The sequence below is a fragment of the Thunnus thynnus genome, chromosome 6 (assembly GCF_963924715.1).
Source record: "Thunnus thynnus chromosome 6, fThuThy2.1, whole genome shotgun sequence".
Classification (NCBI taxonomy): domain Eukaryota; kingdom Metazoa; phylum Chordata; class Actinopteri; order Scombriformes; family Scombridae; genus Thunnus; species Thunnus thynnus.
The window spans coordinates 7,445,773-7,469,391 of record NC_089522.1 but is presented as its reverse complement, the minus strand read 5'-3'; the positions used below and the strand labels follow the sequence as shown (position 1 = coordinate 7,469,391).

Below are 23,619 nucleotides of genomic sequence, written 5' to 3'. Positions count from 1 at the left end.
GAGACAGACTTAGTCCCGGTCATGTTAAAACGATACAGTTGGATCCTGTTATCCTGAATGACTCACGCTGACTGCATGAATATTTGGTGAAGTGCAGGGCCTGCGGGGGGGGGGGGGAACCAGAGGACTGAGCTCAAGGCCACAAAGTGTTAACAAGAGATTACTCAATCAGAGACCCCAAACAACATTTCCATGATGCCTTCCACCAATTACTGAAATGAGTCAGAGGCTTGCTTACAGTAAACTGTTCGAATGAGTAAACTGTTTATTATCAGTGTTTTTAATATAAATACAATAATTTTATCCATGCTTTCGCTTTGCTGTTTTTACAAGGATAAGGCTGGTGATATTCTAGTTTTCTTATGATTCACAAATCAAAACCAAAACCAACGATGTATTAGTCATCAACAGGCATCATCTGTGTAACAAAAGCCTGAATACTACTCAAACTATTAAAACCACATCGATGAACTACACAACTGCACTGGGTGACATGTCCCTTCATTACAATGAACATGGGCACTGTAGTTTATTTTAAGTCCTAAATACAGCATCCTTCTGCCTTAAATACTGTGTAGAGCGTCAAATCTGCGGCTGAAAAAAGTCCCCAACAAATGCACTTTTTACTCCTGTTTGAGTAACGTTTGCTAAAAATGACTGTACAATGCCAAGCAACTTACAAAAGTGTGATGTGGTAACCCGAAGCCTCAAGTGCACAAACACTGAGATCGGACTTTCCAGTGAAGTAGGAGACACCCTGTGTTCAGAAGTTAAACTTCAAGCTTAATACATGTCTGTAGGTCATCTTTAACTGTTTTTTTTTAAATTAAATTACATATTCGTGAACAGTCTTTTTGCTTTTGAAGGTTTACATCTTCAGTGGGAACCAATGAACTTCGACACAGGCAAGGTATTGAATATCGCTAGATTTAACCTTCAAAACTAAACTGTGGTTGACATGTTTTAACAGCAACAAGGACAAAGTGTAACATATTCCCACAGTAACAATGACATCACTGCAACAGTCAGGGAGAGATTTGACCAGGAGGTTTTCCCATACAGGAAGTCTGAATGGTAAGGGGGATGTTGGGTCAGCTGTGATGTTGAGCTGCATGTTGGGAAAACATGGACTACGGTTACTCCATCATTCCATATCCTCATCATTTCCTACGTTATGTTTCTGCTTCACGGTTTTGTTCGGGTCAGTTTAGTTAATGTGAAGTTAAAAAGGAAAACACAATGCTGAATGGAGTGAAGTGAAGAAGTGAAGTTACTGCCTGTTAGCTGTGCAAAAAATAAATATATACCCCATGGCTTTAAGGAAAATGGCTCCACTCAAGAAAGAATCAGGTTTAAACAATATATGAAAAAGTGTTTCCCTATCCGTCTCTTTCATCTAGTATGCATTTTCTTTACTAAAACTGAAAAGGGGCTGGGGAGGAGGACTCTAACCACAACTGTCCTGATGAAAGGGGTTTTATGTTAGAAAAACATCAGGCGGGGTTTGTTGTTCTTCCTCTCATCCCTGCATCCTCCCCCACTTCCGCTCTATCTATCTGTACTTGATTGTACATCCTCTTCTTGTAGAGAGGAGCAGGCAGTCTGAGCAGAACACGACTTTGTCTCATGTAAGATGTATTTTGACATGTTCAGTGGATAAGACGACTGACAAGGAGGAAACCTGATACACACAGAGGAAGCAGGGATTGTAATTACTGTGATACACAGCTCTGCCCTGCCAACATACACCATCTGTAGGATGGCTTATCAGTCCACCATTTTTCCAGTCAGTACTATGAACTGGACAATCTTAAGACTTAAAGTTTGTTGGTCTACTCATTAGGGCTGGATGATTAATAATTTTTATATCAAAATTGCAATTTGAAAGAGAACCATTTTCGAGTTGCAAGAGCTATGACTTTAATTATAACTTAAATAACAGCGTCTTAACTAGCTGGAGGTGAAAGTTTAAACCAGCGACTGTTGATTTCGGCAGTTGTAATGTTGACTGTTGCTGACAAATTTCCTCAGCTGTAGCGAGTTAAGGTTTTTTCTGTAAATTATCGAGCGTAACAGTTTAAAAGAGTTCTCGGGAGTCTGTCATTTATGCTCCTGTTAAACATTCAAGCACATTGTGTCATTATTTTAAGCTTAAAAGTTTCTTAAGCTAACGTTAGCTAAAGCAGCTAAAGTGTAGAGCTGTCAACAGTATCGCACGTTAGTCAGTCCCATGTCAAACACTGTCACATGCGACCAGCAGAATGTCTTTATAACCATAAGTGAACATTTATCTAGCAGGATTCATTCACATCTTTGAATGTCCAGATTATATTAACTAGCTACTGATGTCAATTATACAGCTAACGTAAACGTGAGCTAAACTTGTTCTTGGTCAAGCTAACTTGTCTTGACTGATAGATGAACCCCAAGTGCACCTCAACAACTAGAAACAGCATTATTTTATATGAGTCTATTCATTTAGAAGCGATATAAGTTTGTGATACAGCCTGCTATAATCATATCTCGTTTAAAGCTGTAGTTTTATTTAAAGAAAATAATCACAGGTTACATTGCATTAGCAGTATCGGTCAGATTGGTCAAATGATTCAGCCCTAGTCGAAACCATAAACAATGTTGAGCAACTAATAATAGGCTTAAGATGTAATCATTTGGTGTTTTACTGGGTGTGTTTTCTCTCCAAAACACACGCAATGACACACCAACATGTGCTTTTAATCGCACAGACAACTCTGCAAAGCTGTTACCTTTAGTCCATACTTACGGTAACAAACACTCAGCCAATCACCACATCAATCAGTCTAGATGTCTACCACTCTCTGTCTATGATTCTCTGCCAATCAGCTATACCGTCAGTCAGTCAGTCAGTCAGTAAGTCAGTGAAGCTGTGATTTCCTGTGTGACTCAGTCTATGAGCAAAGCAGATAGCCAGTAAGTCACTGATGGAGTTTTTTCTCTAACCAGCGGAAATGCCTCTTCTTGCCTAATTAGACAGACAGACCAGTCGACTCGTCACGGGCTGCATTTCACAAATTTTAATCCTTCCTTCTCGCACTGTCCAACCTCCCCTTTCTCATTGTCTTACCCCAACCTTCTCTCCATCTCTTTGCCCCTGGGCCCCATGCACCCTCTCCCACCAACCCCACAATTCCCTGTGGACTAAATTTTCCACTTGGGATCAAGATAAGGAGGAACTGTTCTCTGAGAGAAGAACATACTGAAATAAAACTGTTTATGGCCTTCTGTTTGTGTGTCAGAGAGAGTCTCTGTTTTTAATAGAATAGAGATGGGCCAGCTGGAGGCTGTTGACCTTGTGGGCAAAGATTAGGGAACAGAGTGAGAGAGGACGACCAAAGAAAACTCATGAATTGTATAGTCTGTCAAACTATTACTACCAATCACTCTCTCTGGGACGAAAGTTTAAAAAATGGGTATGTTTTTTTTCCAGATAACTGGAGCAGACACACTTACAGGATACTGGATGGTGTTGTAATCAGAGGATTTGTCACCAAGCGCAACACAATTTGGGTGTGGGTGTAAATAGAACCCTGGTGAGAACAGGATGGTTTACAGATGACAGACGGTAGACCTCCAGATGTGTGTTAACACACACACACAAACAGGGTAAATAATTTCATGCAGCAGGGTAGAGGTGGCTGATTCAACACGAGGTTATGGATAATAACTGCCAAATGTGAGGAAACACCTTGAAATTAAAACACCTGTAACAAAGGTAACGACAGCCGTTTAGCACAGTCCAGGTCTCTCTTTACAGAAGACAGACTAAAGCTAATCAGCAAGGCAGACAGCTGAAATCCATCATTTAGATTTATAACAGTACCAAATCTCTCAGTCATTAAGAGACATGGCGTATGCATTTCAGAATTTGTAGTATTAGATAACATGGACACAGCAGCCAGACCCCCACGCCCTGCCTTATCCGACCTCTCCCTTCCTGTGCAGCAGCGATGGATATCACTGTCTAACAACCACACATAAGATGGTTACAGTAATGCTATCAAACAACATCCTGCTGCTTTCTGGAATCAATCTCAACAAGGAATTAAGTTTGTCCAGCATTTCTCTGGAACTGTCATAAATCATGTTTTTTCATAAAATCCATGGAATATTTCAAGGATGTCTCTCCAAAAGGAGATAAACATTAGAAAAATTAGATGTTCTGGTAAGATGACTGCTGCCTTTTAGTGACTCAACTTATCTACTGAACCTCTTGCACCATTTAAAATATCTACAGCAAATAAGGGAATGCAAATACCCACACTAGCCTGGCTCTGTGCAAAGTTAATAAGATCGGCCTACCAGCAGCTCTATATTTCACTAATTAACATCTTATCTCTTTTGTTTAATCCATGCAAGGTGTAAAAACATGTGAAAGTCACAGTTTTAACCAGTTGTAGCTTCATATTAAACGTACAGATGTGAGAGTGGTATTGATCTTCTCATCTAACTCTCTGCAATACGTGTGTTTTCCAAAATGTTAACTATTCCCTTTAATTACTCTATCATAATGAAACATACTGCTAGAAGACTGTATGTTCTCCTACACTGGAAGCCTTTCAAGATAAAAAAACAAAACAAAAACTACTAATATCTCTCTTCCTTCATATCAAACATACTGTACAAAGAATAATACAGTATGTCCAGAAGCAAACCAACATGTAAACCCCAAGCAAGGATAAAATCACAAGGTGCACTGTAAAGCCTGATAACCTATTTAACTTTTTTTTTATTGCGTTTTCCTTTTCAAAGCCACCCTTTCATTCCTGTACTCATCCTGAGGGCTCTCCTCTCTTCAGATAAAAGACAAGAGAACGGAGGGATGCTGGTGGAATGAGCCTCGTCTTTGCCACATGCCTTCGCCCTTGGCTTTCTCTCCTTCGCCCGCTGCCTGCCAAGGCTCCCTGCCTCAGCCTCTACCCCCTCTTCACCACTCTGGCCATGGCTGGCATTCTCCCCCTCTGCATCCCTCTGTCTATTCATTACACCATCCCTCCATCAATGACCCTTTCACTCAGGCAGCAGGGTGGGGTTTGAGCGAGGAATGCAACGGAGCTGCCTTCATATTAGCAGAGATCTCGAGACTTCTGCCCTCATGGTGTCACCGTCATGGGTCTTTTCACACCTCACTGTGTGAATAGCTATGTACTTAATCACACAACTGAGAAAAGAACTTCTATATTATTCCTACTGTCCAGTACAGTCACATCGATATTCATGAGCACGGATCTCCCAGGAGCTGTTTCATCAAGCAAGATTAGTGGGTCAGTATTTGGACTTAACCCTGAATTAGAGGGGTCATGGTGGAGGCTGGAGATGACTGCACATTTAACCTGCTCCACAGCACGTAATGTTCACATTGTTGACTTCAAATATTTTAAATTAATACAGTAATCGATACTAATAGATTTATTTTATATTATGTTGTGATGATGTTATGACATTTATATTTTATGCAATACGTTGCCCTATATTTCTATCACCACAACCTTAGAAAAGATGACAATAGAAATGCTTCAGCTTCTTGGTGACAAGATAATATTATTTAAATGACAACTATGTTCATTATACTTATTTATATTATCTATGTATTTATGGCTAACAAGTAGCATTACCTTTCAATATTATGTTTTACATTCCTCATATTAATCCAGGTGATCTTTGTGAGATAAAACCATTAATGTTTCCTTCCCATAGTTACCACTTCTGCAGTCAAGTTAAAACATTTTGGCAGCATTATGTTTATATAACCCCAAAGTGTTCCGAGTTTCCTTTATCATTTATTATTTGAGTGTTTTGACCTTTGCTTCATAAGATCAGATCACTGATCTGACTTAATGGGTCCATGTGAATGCATTTCATTCATAGTTTGTACCACAGTTTCACACAAAACAACAGACCGATAGATGAGACAGTACTTTCAATACTTCCCATGATCATATCACAATTGATTTTCTTCTTCTGTTTTTTTTTTTTGAGTGTTCTCAGAAGGGGCAGGGCTGAGGTTGATCCTTACCTTGGCCTCGCATTTCCTGTGGGTGGCCGTCTTGCATACTAAGAGGAATGTGAAGAGGGAAGGAAGAAGGACAGAAAAAAAGAAAAACAAAAATGAGTACTGTCACAGCTGCATTGTCCTGTTACTTATATTGGCGTGAAAACTACATCTGAAGTAATGAGATCAACCTGCCAACTATAATCTCCATTTTCACTGTACGCCAGGTTACACATCACGATCCAAGTAAAATATTGGTATCATTCCGTTGTATTACTATATGAGTCTCTCCCCATCCCACATGTTTGTCTGATATTCTAAAGGGAAACACACGACTGGTGCAGGTGTATGTCAGCACTCCAGAGAAACAGCTATTTTGTCTATTTTGACTACTTCTTTTGTTGGAATAACAAGTCCAGTGGGGTCAATTGCTTGATTCCTCCATCCTTTGTCACATCATCCTACATGCTGCTGGTTATCTTTTCTAAGTGGACATATGCTGGACATACTGGTCTACCAGAGTCTCTCAGCTGTGAGTGAACGAACAGTAAGACACGATCATACAACATTTACCTCTGCAGAAGGAGCCTACGTTGTCGACGTTCTGGCGACACACGCTGCACTGCCGCTTCTTCTTGAAGGTCTTTTCCTTAAAGATATGGGGCTCTCCCTTCCCCGCCTGCTCACACACACACACAAACACACACACACACACACACACACACACACACACACACACAAAGAAAAATGAGATTTACACTCAGTTAGAAATTGGATACGGGACTAGACGTGGTTAATTCAGTATGCGGAGCTGCATGCTCTCAGAAACACTGAGAGAATCCTTGTTTGACCTTGTTTGATCATCCAAGAGGTTGACTTGGCAAATGTTACATTTCATTTGTTAACCGGCCACGCTTCAATCTGACAGGATGAAAACAAGACACACAAAGTGGTTCGACTGCTCCGACTCCTTCCAAGAAAAGACAGAAAGTAAGAAAGTAGATAATGCTTGAGTTGGCAAACTGTAATAATGACAGGAGCTTAGACCTGTCAGCTCTAACCGGTATTTATGACAGACCAGGGTGCATAGTAATGTGTGTGTGTGTGTGTGTGTGTGTGTGTGTGTGTGTGTGTGTGTGTGTGCGTGTGTGTGTATGTGTGTGTGCATGCATGCTACATTCATTCTCTACTGATTTTGCCTGTTTAACTTTTGTTCTGGTTGTGTAACTCTCTTCCAGTAATAATCCTTGTGGTTCCCTCCCATACCCCACTATAATCCTTAGTATGTGTGTGTGTGTGTGTGTGTGTGTGTGTGTGTGTGTGTGTGTGAAGGTTTGGGAAAGAGAAAAAAGGTGCACATGCATTAGTCTAATTCTTAAAAGTCAGCAAGAGAAGTTGAAGGCAAAAGAAGTCTCACCACTTTTTTTCTTTCTTATATCCATATGTGTCACTATGTGTGTTTTAGTGTGTACATCAGTGTCCATGTGTGTTACTTCATATGGTAGCCATTCCCGCCCAGTGCCTCTTTGTTTCCCAACATGGGATCAGATCCGCAGATGACTGGGCCTGACGTGACTCCGCTGAGGCTTTGAACATGAGAACGCTAACGACCACTGGCTAAGTACGGGGGTTGCTTAGCATGTTTTCATGCATGGATACATAGCGGGAGAGGGAGGAGGGGGAAAACAGGCAATGTCATGCTGAGAGGCGGCACACGTATTCTGGCAACAGGCTGCAGACGAAAAGGGTTTCTCTCAGTACATTTTGCTGCATGTGTTCATCTAAATGCAAATATGAGCACACACATCAACATCATCACCCATGAAGAAACAGCAGCTATATGTGAGAAAGGGATCCTGCTGCTGAGGCTAGTCTGTCCGACTGCGTTTCCATAGTTTTGGATAATTAAACTGATACATACACATAAAGGGGTTTTTGTTTCCTCTGTGTGTGCTTTTCCTCCTTGGTAACAAAGAAATGGGGCTGTTTGCACACTTTTTCCATTATCCTGCTGCTCTGACTGTGTGCTAGGGACTGGACAGTGTTTGGACAGCTGCCTGCCTGGCATTACCCTCTGCCAGCCATGTTCAGTGGCTCCAGTACAAGTGTACTGTGACCGCAGCAGCCTGGACGGTGGAGGTGGACCAGGTGGGTGGTGCTGGGGCTGGTGTCTGTGATGTAATATGGTGTGGTTGGGAGATTGACGTCCCTCTTTAAGAGTGTGTAGTCATTGCTTTTGGAAATTTTTTTTATGTTGGGGTTTTCATTTGACTCAATATGACTTGCATTATTCTCATTTACGCAACTTTTCTGCAGTAACAAACCAAAATCTCTGTAGGCTTCATTAAAGTTTTATGTTATGTTATCTTGATCCTGTTTTGATGAATCCTTCATTTGGCAGTTCTCCTTTCTTACTCCAAGTCCACCCTCTCCTGAACCCCAAACACAACAAATGCTCCTCATGACCAGTTTAGCTACCTCATGTATTCTTTGCTCATTAGCTCTGCCTTGACATTCATTGTCTGGTGACCAAGCATGTAAAAGAGCTCAACACAAACAGTCACAAAAGAAAAAACCAAGCTTCATCTTACAAACTTCTTCATGTACTTGTGGATATAGTCTGTAGTGTGTCCTCATTCTCATCTATGAACTTGTGCAATAATCTCTGTGTGTGCAAGCACTGGGCCCACGGTGAGTTTAAAAAAGTAACCAGTTACTGTCAGCTAAACCGCGTTGGTGATGTGGGCTGAGAGATAAACACATACAGAAGAGGAGAAGCTGGCAGCTTTCTTCCTGTTTCAGACACAATCAAAACCGCTATATAGTCCAACCACACGCAATCATGGTGAGACAGTCCTACACGACTCTGCTACGGAGAGCTGTAAGGTCCCGTATGGATTGACACCAATACAAGCTGCTGAACCCTGGTTCATGAGAGGGAACAGGAAGGTAAATCTCCACTGACGTAGATGAAACCACTTTATATTTCATGCAACTGACATCATCTGGTGGCGTAGGGGTGAAGGCGCCAACCATGAGCCGCAGTGTCCCCATTTGGCGTCCAGCAGGGGATCTTTGCATGTCATCCCTCGTCTCTCTTTCCCCTCATTTCCTGTCACTACTTGGCTGTCCAATAAAGTACTCAAAAAATAAAATACTCAAAAGATAGTTGCTAAGAGAAGTGGCAAGTTACTTTTCTGTATAAAACGCAACAACCATGGAAACCACTTATTACTCAGGGTGACATATTAGCCAAGTGCTTAGAGTGATCACTGAGTTTTCCAAAAGTTTCAGGTTTGATCTCTCCAAAAAACATATCCAGAAATATTCCTGGAAACAAATACAGTATCAAAAATGTAAAATGTAAATGCTATAACTGGAATAAATAGATACAAGTCTAACACTTTAAAAAGTATTCACTGTTTCAGCAAACATGCCTTGTAATGATCTCCTTGAGGTTCAAACTTCATTCTTGACCTTGGAAACAGCAGCTGAGAAAACAATCTCACTTCAAGGTCCATTTAGTAGAACAAACTCATCTTTTATAGCAACATGGACAAGAAGTCCTTCTAGTTCTCCGAAAAATGGAAATTTGAACATCTACAATTTCATGACGACTGAGCAAGCTCCATCTGCTGATGAAGATCATGTGATATCATCAAAAGCTCCAGAACAGCTTCTTAATGGTGGTTGAGGTGATATGTGTAATAGTCTCTGTGAGGTAACTGTAAGGTTGAGTGTTGTTAAGATTCACACATTTACTGCTATCATTGCTCCAAAGCATATTCTGTTCAAACCAGAGCTGTCACAGCTTTTCTGCCATTTTTGTAGTTTCTCACATTAAGACCTACAGCAGGTAATGGCTACATTTTTCAACTTTTGGAATGCTTTATGCAAACTAACACAGGCTACAATACAATCTTCTGCACGCCATGGAAAATGAGTTAAAGGATTCAAAGACGACACTCTCCACTGGACAAGTTCAATAATAGCCAATAATAAAACCTGTAACTAGCCGTTCAAATGCATAAATAAGTGTGTTAGCCATATGTGCATGGAAATACCGTTCTTTGGAAAATGCTACGTTAGCAAGCTCAGCTAGCCACTCGGCCTTACAAAAAATGATGTAATGTGAAATAACTAAACAAAAGCCTTTGACTAGCCAAGCTACTCCGCTCATTGTGCAGGGGGGTACGGTTACAGTTTCCAATGAGATGCTCAGTGCTCTGCCATCTTTGTTTGAGTAATTTCAACGTAATTTCAATTAGTTTGCTGACATAAAGGGCAACAAAATATGTAACTGACTGAAATATGAATTTCAGTTTTAACAGTGCTGACCTTTTTTTATCCATTTGAAAGACTGCAACTGCCACTACACTGGTAGAAAAAGAGGTGCATTTTAATATTCACATTTTGAACTATTTATACAGTATTTAACATTAATATACGTAATTACACTAAGTAAGAAAAACAAAGGTCCCTTTCAGAGCAATTGTTGGTTTTGCAGTTTGGAACCTTCCAGATATTGATCCTGTATCATTGGGAGACTTCCAGGACAAGTGCACACTATGCAAACTGAGTCCAGTGCCAAATCTATCGGCACACTCCACTCAGCTCAACCTGGGAGTCCAGCAGAGGAAACCACAGTGAAGCAGGTTTACAACTTCAAGGATTATAACAGAGGAAGAAGAAAACAGCTGGTAGAGTGAGAGTATGAGCACTGCAAACAACCTGTGATGCTGGGCCTGGTCCCCAGGATAGTAATTACTGTCACCACTGTAATGGATAAAAAACATCTTCCTCTGGTAAAACATGTGTTATTCAGTACTGTCTATGAGCAAATAAAGAAGCTGTTACTGGTTAGATCATTTCTGCTGCCGGAGAGAAATGAGCTGAAGATCAGATGAGAATTTAAAATTTTAAAAAAAGATTTGTCTTGTTTAGCAGGAAAATGGACAAATCAATTTATTCACTCACACTATAGATGGACGTTTCCACAATCACACAAGTTAATCAAACTAAATCCATCTCTCATCACTGATAGTTAGTGATCACAAACCTGCACAAGCAAACAGTACATGTGACCATTTAAACTACACAACCTCCGCCAGCTGGGACCTGCCTAAATTTCCACAGAAGTGACACTAGATGTAAACAGCTACCTGAAACCCGAGGAAGAAAACTCTACACACACACAGACACACACACACACACACACACACTCACGTGCTGATGCGTATCCCTGCAGACAGTCAGTGGAAACCGACAGCCTTCCCTTCCCTTTCCTCTTCCCGTCCCCGTGTCCTCCCGTGTACCAGGACAGACCCCACCTCTTCTACATCTGCTACGCACAAGAAGGTCCTTTTTCTAATATTTTTAGCCTTCTGGCAGAAAAAGGAACCAGAAGTTTCTGGAGTCAAAGAGATGCTTTCTAACCAGAAATCCCCCCCCCTTCCTCACTGCACGTCTGCCAGCCGTCACAGAACAGTAGCTGGATTGAATGAGGGAGGGGTTGGATACATGTACAAGAGATGCACACAGAAGCAGAGGTTTATGCATACAAATGTAAAAACAAATACACAGAAACAGTGAACCATTCGTGCACGCACACACACACACACACACATACACATTCAAATCCCTGGAAACTCTCTTGCTCCTTCCTTCTTGTTTCTTTCTAAAAATAGTCTTGATATTTAGACAATGATGGGCATTGTGTGGGAGTGGTATATTACAGACTACAGGACTGGACACTGTGACCTCAGTTTCAGCTGCAGATGGTCAGTGAGGGCACACATTGAAAGTACCCTTAAGGGAAAGACTTTTTACTGATTTTACCATTAGAAGAACTCTGTGCTGGTCAGTTATAACGGGACTTTGTCTTTAGATCTTTTGATTGTTATTTGCAGGGCAAGCAGAGCCATTTTGCTGTGCGTCGTGTTTGCAACGGCAGGTGTTTCACGGTCTGCTCTGCTGTGAAGTACTGGAAGAAATGCTTGGTTTTTTAACATTATTTGATCACGCCTAACCTATTTTGTGCGTCAAATTAATCCACTTTCATTTAAATTTGATTGGCTTTTGCACCATAACAACACTTTTTTTTCTTATTCCATCACTAGCACGGTTGGCCCTTTCACTGACAAAGAACTAGGGCTGCAACTAAGAAATATTTTCTTTATAGATTACTCTATAAATCACAATAATTGTTCACTCAGAAAATGTGTGAAAATAGGCTGGTGAAAAGTGCCCCAATATCCAAGGTGACAAGACAAAGAAAAGCAGCAAATGCTCACAACAGAGAAGCTGGAACCGAGGAATGTTTGGCATTTTTGCTTGAAAAATGACTTAAGGAATTCTTTGATCATCAAAATAGTTGCTGAATAATTTTCTTTAAACTGACTAACCGAATAACTGTTTCAGCTCGATAATGAATAGATGGGAACCATTCGTCGGGTCAAATCCCATCTGGTGTGCAAATGGTGTGAGTGCAAAGCAGGTTTTCCCATTGACATTCACCAACTGAGTCGACTGCAATAAGGGGAAAATTCTTATGCTCTTGAAGGAATTTACACACTTGACCCTCAGTTTCAATGGAAATGCCCCCGAGGCTCTCTTTCTGTGAGGGGAAATTTAATGTCTATCAGCACTGGACTTTATCTTCAAAAGACAACAACCTCAAATTGTTAATTTTGTGTTGGTTGCTAATTATAGTAGTAGTTTGTTGGTTTTACACACGTACACATTCATGGGTGTGTTTGGGACTTCTTGTGTATGTGTACTTAAATCCCACCCTCCATTGAGAGTATCTCACATGGGCCGGTATCTGGGTTCCTGCATCATTTGTTGGTATCAAGGCCAGCATGTGTGTTAATACATGTAAGTGTGTGTGTAAGTGTGTGTGTGTGTGCGTGTGTGTCAAAAGGGTGGGACAGGCAGTGGAGGGAACAGAGACTGCCTGTTCCCGAGGTGAGGTCAGCGCGCCGCCATGATACACTTCCGTTCCCTCGGACTCCTGCTGCAAACACACACACACACACACACACACACAAACACACACACAAACATTTACACACAAACACACACACACACACACAGAAAGGTCTTATTGCTCCAGCGTCACCACCAAAACCCCCTCCTGCAGTTGTTCATATTTACTGGCAAACCATCTGTTTCGCCTCAAAATGTACTGGGAAGTGGCCCCAGTAAAAGGATGACATCATCTGGGGGTCATGATTAAGTGATGGTTAAACACGTGAGTTAAGACCAGATCTCATCAGACCTACTCATGCCTCTGCTGGAATAGGTGTGAATCAATCGTGTCCGTCGCGTTTTAATGCTGCAGGATTTTCCAGGTGAGGGTGAATAGCTGCTACTGTAGATGTGAACTCAGTGTAACTGCATCTGGCACATGGGAATGTGAACCAGCCTCTGTTTAAGCCTCTTGGCTTGGCAGTGAAGAGGGGGTCTCCCATGCAAGCGAACACAGCCCTCCTGTGCCATTTATGGGCCGTCAAACTTCTCAGTTACACCCAATAAATGCAAATATAGATACTGTACACTGAACACAACAACAGTATTGTACTGTTAGTCACTGAGCATCTCCAAAGGAGGAGCGGGTATACAGGAAGTGCCTTGCTCAAAGGCAGCAGAAGTTTTTCTTGGAGGATCATTACTCATTTTTATTTCCTTCCTAGGTTTTCCCAGAGAGTCTGATTTTTTTTCACCACAAGTTCCCCAATCTGATGAAAACACAGGCTGACCATATGCATTAAATATGGTTTACATAGGATGAACTTTGCTAATGACCACGCTGTTATCAGTAAAGGAAAAGTTGGAGGGGTTGGACAATGTTATCTTGTTGTTAATCCATAACTGTTTTCCTCATGTTGTAAAGCAGGATAGGAGCTCTGACAAGGGATCATGATATGGAGCCAACACTAATTGGCCAGTGTATGAACCACGCAACAGTCATTAATCAGTGTTGGCATGCAAAAAAACACACAAACAGTATGACGTGTGCACTACCACACTAAGCACCCACTTATGACTTTTGTTCACAGCATCCTTTTAGTCAACTTGTAATTTTAATGTGCCTTTAGGAAAATTTCACAACACCCCCCCCCCCCCCCTCTCTCACACACACACACACACACACACTCAACCCCAGCTTGTCATCACAACCTGTCAAGGCTGGACGTAACAAATTGCAATCTCTTGTGTAATGTAAACCAACTTTTCTAAAGTCACTCCTTTTTAACCAAATTAAACTTTAAATAAACTATTTGAGCACATTTTATATTGCAAAACGCAAACTTCAGCTCCCCATTACAGTAAAAACTGGTCGACATAAGTGATAAGAAAAGTCAATGGCAGCTGAGTCTCCAGCTCTTCTCCTTGACCTTGACCAATTTAGATTTACAGCTGGGTATAAACTGACTGAAAGTTCGTGAAGAAAAAAATAGAAAAATCATCTTCATCTCATGCTAAAAACTACATTCATTCCGAATATTTGTAACCTATAAATAAGTTAGGCCATGCACCTTATATGCAATTACACATTAATTAAAGCACCACTTGTAGCGTCAAAACCGTGCACGCACTCTGACACCATTAGTGACGCGTTTTTTTTTTTTCTTCCTTCGACATGACTTTGCGACATTAACAATAACTGACTGGCGCTGACGCAGTAACAGCAGGGATGGAGGGGGCCGCTTAATGCATCATATGACCCCATTCAGAACATTTTATGTCAGTTTAATGAAGTGCGACGCATCAAGCCACTTCTCATAGCACAGCAACAAGTCCCTGAAGGTTTCTAATGAAACTACTATACTTAAAGCACAGAGGATAAAACTTTCATCTAAATGTGTGCTCTTCATGGAGGATAGTGTAAGTAAACATACGGCCAGGTGCGGCACAGGTCATGTTAAATCTCTTATTGAACAGCACAGATACAGCAGCCTGTCTTCGTGCCAGGGAGCCGCCTCCAAAAATCTGGTACTGTGTAAGTTTTAATACCAGCCTGAGCTGGTCAAACATTAAAAGATTGGACAGAGTGGAGAGCATTCACGGCCCGAAACTTAACGTCATGTTAAAGTTCACACAGAAAACAGTCACATTCACAAAGTGCGCAACTGCACAGCCACCACATGCGCATAAAAACACCAACATACATCCAAAATCCTTCATACAGACTCTAAATACTGACTAAATAAATCTAAGACAAACAATATCAAACCCTAACTCTCTCTCTAGACTAACGATACTTTATGATCTTACCTTGTTCATTTTCCCGCTACTCATATTCCCTGGATTAAAAGTTGCCTCTCATTCTGAGGAAAGCCATCAATAACATGGCCTGCGACTATGAGATAACTTGTTTTCTTTACTCCGGTCCACCCTCCGTGCTGGAGCTGCGGGGCGGAGCCACACGCAGCTAGAAGCATGTGGGGAGTACTATTACTAGATATTCGACCACTGATTGGTCGACTTCTGGAGGGGAGCGTGAGGATACCCGATCCGGATTGGCTGAATTAATGACTATAATTCCTAAAGGACCCACCAGTATAATTGAGGTGATCGATCACGAATGCTCGTCACCCTTCATGGTATTTATTCCATCTCATATGCTGCCTGTACAGTAGGCTATTTATACATTGATTTCTGATATGTCAGTGGGTCCCTCCAGACATGTTTTAAGACATATTCAAATATGAAAAATAAATTTAGTCTGATATGAACTTTCCCATATCAAAGTTTATATTGTTAAAGGTATATCTACTCTGTTTATACCGTTAAAAAATCTGTATTTTTCATTTGAAATGTTTAAAAGCTTGATACAAGATGTCTCCTACTCCATTGTCAGTGTATGTGCACTGGAGGCACATACATCATATGTAAAGACATTTTTTAGTAGAGGGGGACTTTAAAAAATAAGTAGAAAAAACATTTTAATAATTGTAAATTAATAGCCACGTCATAGAATCACTTGAATCACTTTACAAGAAGCAGTTCACATTTAAAAAGTCCATTCCATATTGTATGGTAGGTGGACCTAAGGTATAGTAGGTGGATCATAAGGGGGTTGCTTATAGCATTTGGAATCTGAACATGTAAATAAATGTGTAAAAATGTAGCACACACATGCATATATTGAGGCATCTTAATTATGAGCCCCATATGCTTGAGGTGATGTGGGCCCCCTCTTCTCTTCATTTCATCCTCCAACAAACCTTTATTAAATGTGACATGCACGTCACATTTTAGTCAGGACACTAGAGTTCCTACCTGAGTGTATGGCTCTGTGTGGTCAATGCCCAGATTCTCTCACTGTACATCTCCAACACACACAAACACAGATGTGCCTTGATTAACATCTGCATTGACACTTGTGCTGACTGACTAGTGTGTTAGTAGCAGCACCTAGTGGTGAAATAAGGGAAAAGCTCTAGGTGAGGCAGAGTTGTGCTGTGTTGTCAAGCATCTCTTGATATCAGTCATTGTGTTTATTGGACACAGCTGCTCTGCATCCTCGGATTCTCAGAGAAATTGTGATATCTTTCCTCAGCATTAGACAGTCATAAATACAGACTGACACTAACCAGCTTTTTGAAACTGTGAATGGACAGGTGATGCTTGAAATCAGTCTGAAAACATACATAGAGCAGTTTTGCATTTCTTATTTTTTAAAAGTTTAACCAGACAGCTCTCTGAGTGGATTCACTGTAATTGAAACAAGCCAAAACCATTCTTACGACAAACACAGTGATATAAATCTTTGATTCCTTGCCAAGCTGCATATATGTGCTTATGGTTGTGATTATACTCTATATATCCATGTATGCAGATAGGTGCATTCCTTATTGTTCATATTGTTACCCATAATATTCCCCAGCCTCAGACTCCTAATGCATAGAGCATTATTTCTGTCTGCCGCCTCAATCTCTTAGTCGCTTCCATATGTGTTAGACTGACGTGCAGGTATGAAGGCTGCACAGTATATCCCTACCAATCAGTGCAGAACGTGACTGTGAGTCATGACATGTACAGTAATGCAGTCCATTCCTAAATTATAAGCCAGGAATTTCCGGCTTTTGATAGGAAAAAAAGGAGGATTGATGGATTGGAGTCTTGGGGAGTTTAATTGTTTGTGGAATTTTCGGCTCCCTCTCTTTTGGATGGTGGAAGAGTGAGGAGAGAAGAGGAGGGAGTTGAAGAGAGATGGATTTAGTAGCGGTGGACAAAGTAGTAAGGTGAAAAAAGGTAATGGGAGGGGCAGAGAGGCCACATGCGAGACTAACAAAACACTGGGGGACCACGAGAGAGAGAGAGACAGGAAGCTGGCGCTTGGGATTGGAATGAGGGGTTGAGTCGGTGAGTAAAGTGGGGGAGGGTCGTGTTGGAAGAAAGATGGAGATGGGGAAATGGGGGAAGTTGTTGTGGGTGCAGTAGCAGAGATGGCAAGAGAGGGAATTGGGAACTGACACTTTTGCAGTGTGGCAGACAAATGAAATGACTCCTGATTCAAGCTTTCAATACACTTAGGCAGACCAACATTAAATGACCTCAGTCAAATGCAAGGTGCTTGATGAAAGTAAACACTGCATGAAATATTACAGGGAAGCCAGGTGTGTTTTTGTCTAGTCTGTCCAGAACACTGAATTTAGAGTCACGAGGAAGCGGAGGGACTTGGATCAAGCTTGGAGGTAAATGAGAAAGAGGTGGACAGAGTGGGGACTGGGGCCAAGAGGAAATGAGGGGAGGAGGCTAGAAAAGGGGGCTGTGTAGCTTGAGGACGGATTGTGTAAGACAGCACTAAGCCAAAGGCTGATAAGGTGCAGCTGTTGAAGGAGCGAAAGAGTGAGAAAGTAGTGGGAAGAGCGAGTGAGACAGAGAGAGATACTGATGACACAAATGTAGCACATGTTCACATTTATTATGTCGATGAGTTCAATAAAATCCCCTCTGTGAGCCAACGCTGCTCAGTCCTAAAGACATTTTCTCAGCATACTTTTCAAAACTTGGACGAACGTCCAGCTCGACATTTTTGCGTGTAAGAAAAGAAAATATTTCATGCATAGTTTGCTGTGAGGTGTTTCTTTTGAGGGTGGTTCTGGGATATGTTGGGGGGGTTACCAGGGGAGGAAATGGTTTATGTCTTTCCTTTTTCCCTATATCAGTTTTTATCTGCGTGCCCACTACATACAACAACAAGCATTCCTCAAATCCTGCTCAGAGTTTGGGACAGATCATTGTTTTCAAGCCACAGGAATCTAGTCTGTGACAACCACCCCCTGAGTCTGGACTTTACATAGGAATTCACCTTTTTGCTAACATGCAGGAGTGCATGAACTGCTTCTATTCTATTCTATTCTATTCTACTCATTCTATTCTATTCTACTCATTCTATTCTATTCTATTCTATTCTATTCTACTCTATTCTCTTCTGTCCTGGATATTGCGGGGGTCTATATTTACCGCTGGTCGGTCAGTGTTCCTTCCTGTGTTGGGTGTGTGATTGTAGTGAATGCCTGTGGCTCAAGGCCTCAGTATTGGTCATGGCCAATCTAAACTTTGTTGCTCATGAGAAATTACAGGGAAGCTGGACAAATACATATAACTCTACAACCACTGTCACAATGCCAGGTCTCAGTGTTTTTTCTACAGCCAGCTGTACGAAAAGGGAGAGATATTGTGATTATATTTACTTTTTTATCCTCAACGGCAACAAAAAGTGTGTTGACTAGAATAACACAAAGCAGCTGTACTTAACTGCTGAGGGACAGCGGTGATTCGCGCTGAATGTCAGCACAACAATATGCTCACAGTAACAATGTTGACACAGTGATATTTATTAAGTAATGTTTACCATGCCTCACTGTCTTAGTTAAGCAAGTTAGCATGCTAACACAAATCACAGCTGAGGCTGATGCTTTGTCTTTAGCTTTGCAGGTATTTGGTCATAAACCAAAGTATTGGACAAATTTAAATTTTGACTTGATGGTGGCGCTAGATGAAAAGTCAAGGGGTCAAAGTTATAACAATTCATCCTGTGGGGAACATGAATGTCTGCACCAAAATTTCATGACAATCCATCCAAAAGTTACTGACATATTTCAGTCTGAACCGTGTTGGAATGACCAGCAGACTGACATTGCTGCTAGCGTGGCCTCAAGATTCCTGCAATTCTCTGGAAGCCGTGAGATAATACATTTCATATTCAAATTTAACTGCCAAGTGATTCCATTAATAATTCTCAGGCTTGAACCCTTGGCTCTGCATCTAGGTGAATTAAATACATGTTTATTATGATGCCTGCCAAGATGTTAAAGACATTTAACTTTCAATGCCAATGGTCTGTTTGTGATCATATAATACACAATAGGGCAGACTGGAAAAATAATTTCATGACAAGGATATAACCCCGAGGTGGCAGCTTCATTACTTCTGTCCAAGGCTCATCTATTTTGATTTGTCTCACATGAATTCTGTATCATTTACCAGAGCCGTAGGCTTTTTTTTTTTTTTTTTTTAAAAGAACCATATGAACTTTTACGAAAGACAGCTACAGACCTTTTAACTCCCACTGTCAGGAATTGTTTATTTCAAGAATCCATTTATAGAGGGTTGTTTATTGATGCACAGCTACTCTACATCAACAACTTTCCAAGAGGCAAATTGAGTATGTTTTGAGCACGGAAAGCACATTTGGGTAACATAAGGTGATAGAAAATGTCAATTCATGTTAAGCCAATGGAGTAATCCAATAACAGGAACAAGTGAATAATGAAAAAAATCCACCATTTGTAAAATACTGTAACGCCAATACCCACAAAATCATTAATGACATAAAATCAAGACAGCATTCAGTACTTTCTGAAAGATGTTTTTCAACAACACTCAGCAAACTGAAAATATGAATCTCACTGAATCAGTACAATAAATGGATCAAAGGTTTACGGTGTGATATTTTGTCAAAAACACCTTGAAATTATCAATTTTGTTCTCATGATACAAAAAGAACGGTAATAAAACATCCCTTTCCCGTGTTATTGACATAGCATCAGCAAATTATATAATCACACTGAGAACTGCGTGTGGAACATTTCTCGTTGCCAAGTGTTTCCAGTAAATACTTGGCACGAGGCAGGCCGGGCATATATGTGCATGATGTTTAACAGGGTATTAAGACTTTCAACTCTTAATCATATTCTTGTCGCATCCTCACTGATGCTGATACTGATGCTCATGAACTACAGTACTTCACACACCTATGATTGTTTGCAGGTCCATCAAAAAGAAGTGAAAAAAGAAGGATGAAACAAGATAAACAAGAAATGAAAAACAAATACATAAAAAAAAGACCATAAATAGAGACAACATCTTCTCCTCTAGTGGGATCTAACTGGTTCCCACACCCATGTGGTGGGGTCAGTCACAGCTGGATGACGTAGTCCAGAGGGCTCCATATTCCCACGCTGTTCTGCATGTGATATGGAGCCACTGGGACTGTGGTGCAACCAAGCATGCCCACACACCCACACACACACTCACACACACACAAACATGGATAACAAGCATGGATGCCAGAAGACATACATGCACATTTAGAAAAATGCATACAAACATACTCAGACACTTTCCACATCTGGATAAAAAGCCACCAGCACTCATGACAGTATTGTATGTAATCATATGTGATGTAAACTGATGGACAGAAGTCAAGGTTCTCAATGTTCTCTTGATGGCTCATAACACTTTAAGATCCCTCCAGGCAGCCAGCTAGTTAGTCTGCCTCTGTTGACATTATGGTAATTCTCCAGCTGTGCTGAGGCCATCACAACACTGCTATTGTATCTGCACAGATATGGCCCCAGCTTGGAGATGCCATCGTCATCCACATCATCTTTTAAATCAAAGCCAAACAAACACGCACACACATTGCTTGTAAGAATCCAATATAGACAACAACTTCTTTTAACTTCAAATCTCCTGTGCTTGTTTATAAGAGTGACATAACACTACATATATTTTCTCAAATTAAAGAAGAATGACAGGTGTATTGGCACTTTTTCAGTGACACATGGACCTGATATTTGCCAGCTCATGCTGACCTTTGACCTTTCTGTAGAACAAGGCAGGAGGTTCACATCAGGTATTCATGGCAGAATATTAAATTAACTGATTTTTGTAAGAGCTCAGGCCATTGCAATTGGATGTTAAGAAATGTTGATTAGAAGATTGGCATAATATCCTAAATATACTGTGTGTATTTCCTTTAAAATTCACCCTATCCATAAATAACAACTAATTTCTAACAAATAATTCTTACACATTTTTCTCAAAGATTGCAGTTATCCTACAACCACAAACGTTCTGGATGGATGCCCAAGGTGGTGCATATAAACAAATGCATGCCCAGTTGCAGTGAACATATTTACCTTTAATTTCATCACACATACACACACACATGTGAACACTGCTTGCACACTGACCTTTGTCAGCCTCATCCTGCCACTGTCACTCCTCTCCACACTCCTTCTCTTCACAGATGTTTTTCTGACCACCGGCACTGGTTGCACCTCTTGCTCCCCGCACCAGTCCGAACTCAGGACGCAACCCATATAGGTGGACGGGTCCTGGACTTGGGGACTTTTTCCTCCTCCTCTCGCTCTCTCTCTCTCTCTCTCTTCTCTCCTTCTGTCCTCCCTCCTCTCTGTCCCTCTGTCCTCTTCCCCTCGTCCTCTAAACAGGCTCCAGCCCGGGCTCCTGGGCAGCTGTTTTTGTCAGCTGGAAAGGAGGAGAGGGAGGCCCTTCCCCTTTTCCTGGCTCTCGTTCAGCCTCGCTGTTACGGGGACAGAGGGGAGGATATACTCTCTCACTGCCTCCCCCCCTCCTCTCCTCTCTACGCACACTTTAAAAACACCTCTCTTTCCAACTCGGCTCCGCAGCAGTCACACATGTGGACTCCCCATTTTTCTGCCTCCCCCGCCCCCTCTCACTGCTCCTCTTTGTTTCACACCCCAACTTTCTTAAACTCACTTGGTTTCCCAACTTTACTTATTCCTTCACGTGACCCTTGGCTCAAATGCCGATGCTCAAGGATTCATCTTCCAGTCCAGTAAAGCTGTAGCCTGTCTTCACCCTTTTCTCTCCTTTTCGTCTTCTTTTGCAATCCTCCCATCCCAGGAACACGCCTCTGCCTTCCTTCTCCCTTTCCTCTTGCTTCTACCCGTCTACTAGGTTGCCTCACTCTTACATATACAATTACCTCTCTGTTCTCACCCCCACCCATCTCTCCTCCTCAGCTCCCCTCTGTTTCCTGCTTCCAGATACAGGCAGTCTCTCCTCGGCTCAGGCAACTCATTGTTGGTATTGTCTAGAAAACAACCAAGAAACCACAACAGTGACGGCAGCTGTTGGGATCCTTGGTAAGCCAGTGATTCAGACTGGACTGAGCCTCCCCTTGTTTACAATGCAACGGCCTGTAAACAAGGTCTCTTTCACCTAACATGTAACAAAGGGCTGTAAGCAGGAATGTCAGATGCATCCTCGTCATTGTTTAGATGATTTATGTCTTAATAGTGAAAGAAAAATGTCAAAATTTCAACACAATGAGTCTCCCTGCATTTTTAATATTGCTACAGGGTGTGAAAAATATTAGCATTACTCATGTTTCTTTCCCTCTTGGTCTCTTTGCTGTTGTTTATTTCTTCTCCCTTGAGTGTTTTGGCTGCTGCGCAAGAGCTCACAAGGCTTGGAAGAGTGAGACTGTACCCCTTAAAAGGCAAATTCTTGATGCTCCTCCAAAAGCCCCCCCCCCCCCTTCTTTGTATTTACTCTCTACATTCCCCCTTTCCTCTCATTTGTTTTCTTCTTTCTCTCGTTCTCTCTGTGTTTCCCTCTTCTTTCTTTTCTCTCTTCAGACGCAGAGCAGTGGTGAGGCAGTCTTGTTGTTGCAGGCATTTTGCCCCAGACAAGCCTTCCAGGTGTCCTTCCTTTCCTCCAGCCTCAGCCCCCCCTTCCTATATCCTACCATCCATCCATCCATCCATCCATCCTCCAACCTTCCCTCTACCCCAATTCCTTGTTTTTTTTTTTAAAAAAAAGTCCGCCTTCTAGTCGACGCCAACCCCTCCTTTTGCGTTCTCATGATTCCTCCCCTATATGTATGTCTCCGCTTTCAGGCAAGGTTTCAGACATGAGCTCAGGCTGCAGCCAGCGTTTACAACAAACCCCCCTCATGGTTTTACATGCCGTGAAATTAACTCCTTCTAATCAACTCAGGTCCCATCAGAATCCTAGTTTCGCATCTGGAAAATATGGAGACAGACAGGAGTTTAGTTTACAAAGACGGAGCAGTTAACTACTGCAAATTTCAAAGCCAGAAAGAAAGATCCAAATTTCATCTGATCAGAAAGTAGATTGTACTAATACTAAAACCATCTAATACTTGATCTTTTTTGGCATCTTCCATTGCAACATACTTGGCACTTGTTAGTAGACTTGGCAGAAATCACTTTAAGTCTGGATCTGGGAAGATTAATGACGGATCTCTGGAAGATGGGGTTTATTGATAAGGAGGAAAGGAG

At 41.5% G+C, this 23,619-nt stretch overlaps 1 protein-coding gene across 5 annotated transcripts in view; it reads right to left on the bottom strand.

Moving 5' to 3' along the window:
- Positions 1-21,803, bottom strand: part of tns2a (tensin 2a) — a 53,966-nt gene extending 32,163 nt beyond the window's left edge. For 3 of the 5 annotated variants that reach the window (XM_067591457.1, XM_067591456.1, XM_067591458.1), the window contains exons 1-3: positions 21,523-21,787; positions 6,602-6,707; positions 6,053-6,090 (exon numbers count right to left, since the gene is read on the bottom strand). In XM_067591457.1, the coding sequence (XP_067447558.1) occupies positions 6,053-6,090; positions 6,602-6,707; positions 21,523-21,651 (273 nt within the window). In that variant the 5' untranslated portion in view covers positions 21,652-21,787. Of the gene's footprint in view, positions 1-6,052; positions 6,091-6,601; positions 6,708-15,307; positions 15,456-21,522 lie in introns of those variants that run through there. The other 2 variants (XM_067591461.1, XM_067591459.1) reach the window with 2 other exon arrangements.
- Positions 21,804-23,619: the final 1,816 nt, after the last annotated feature.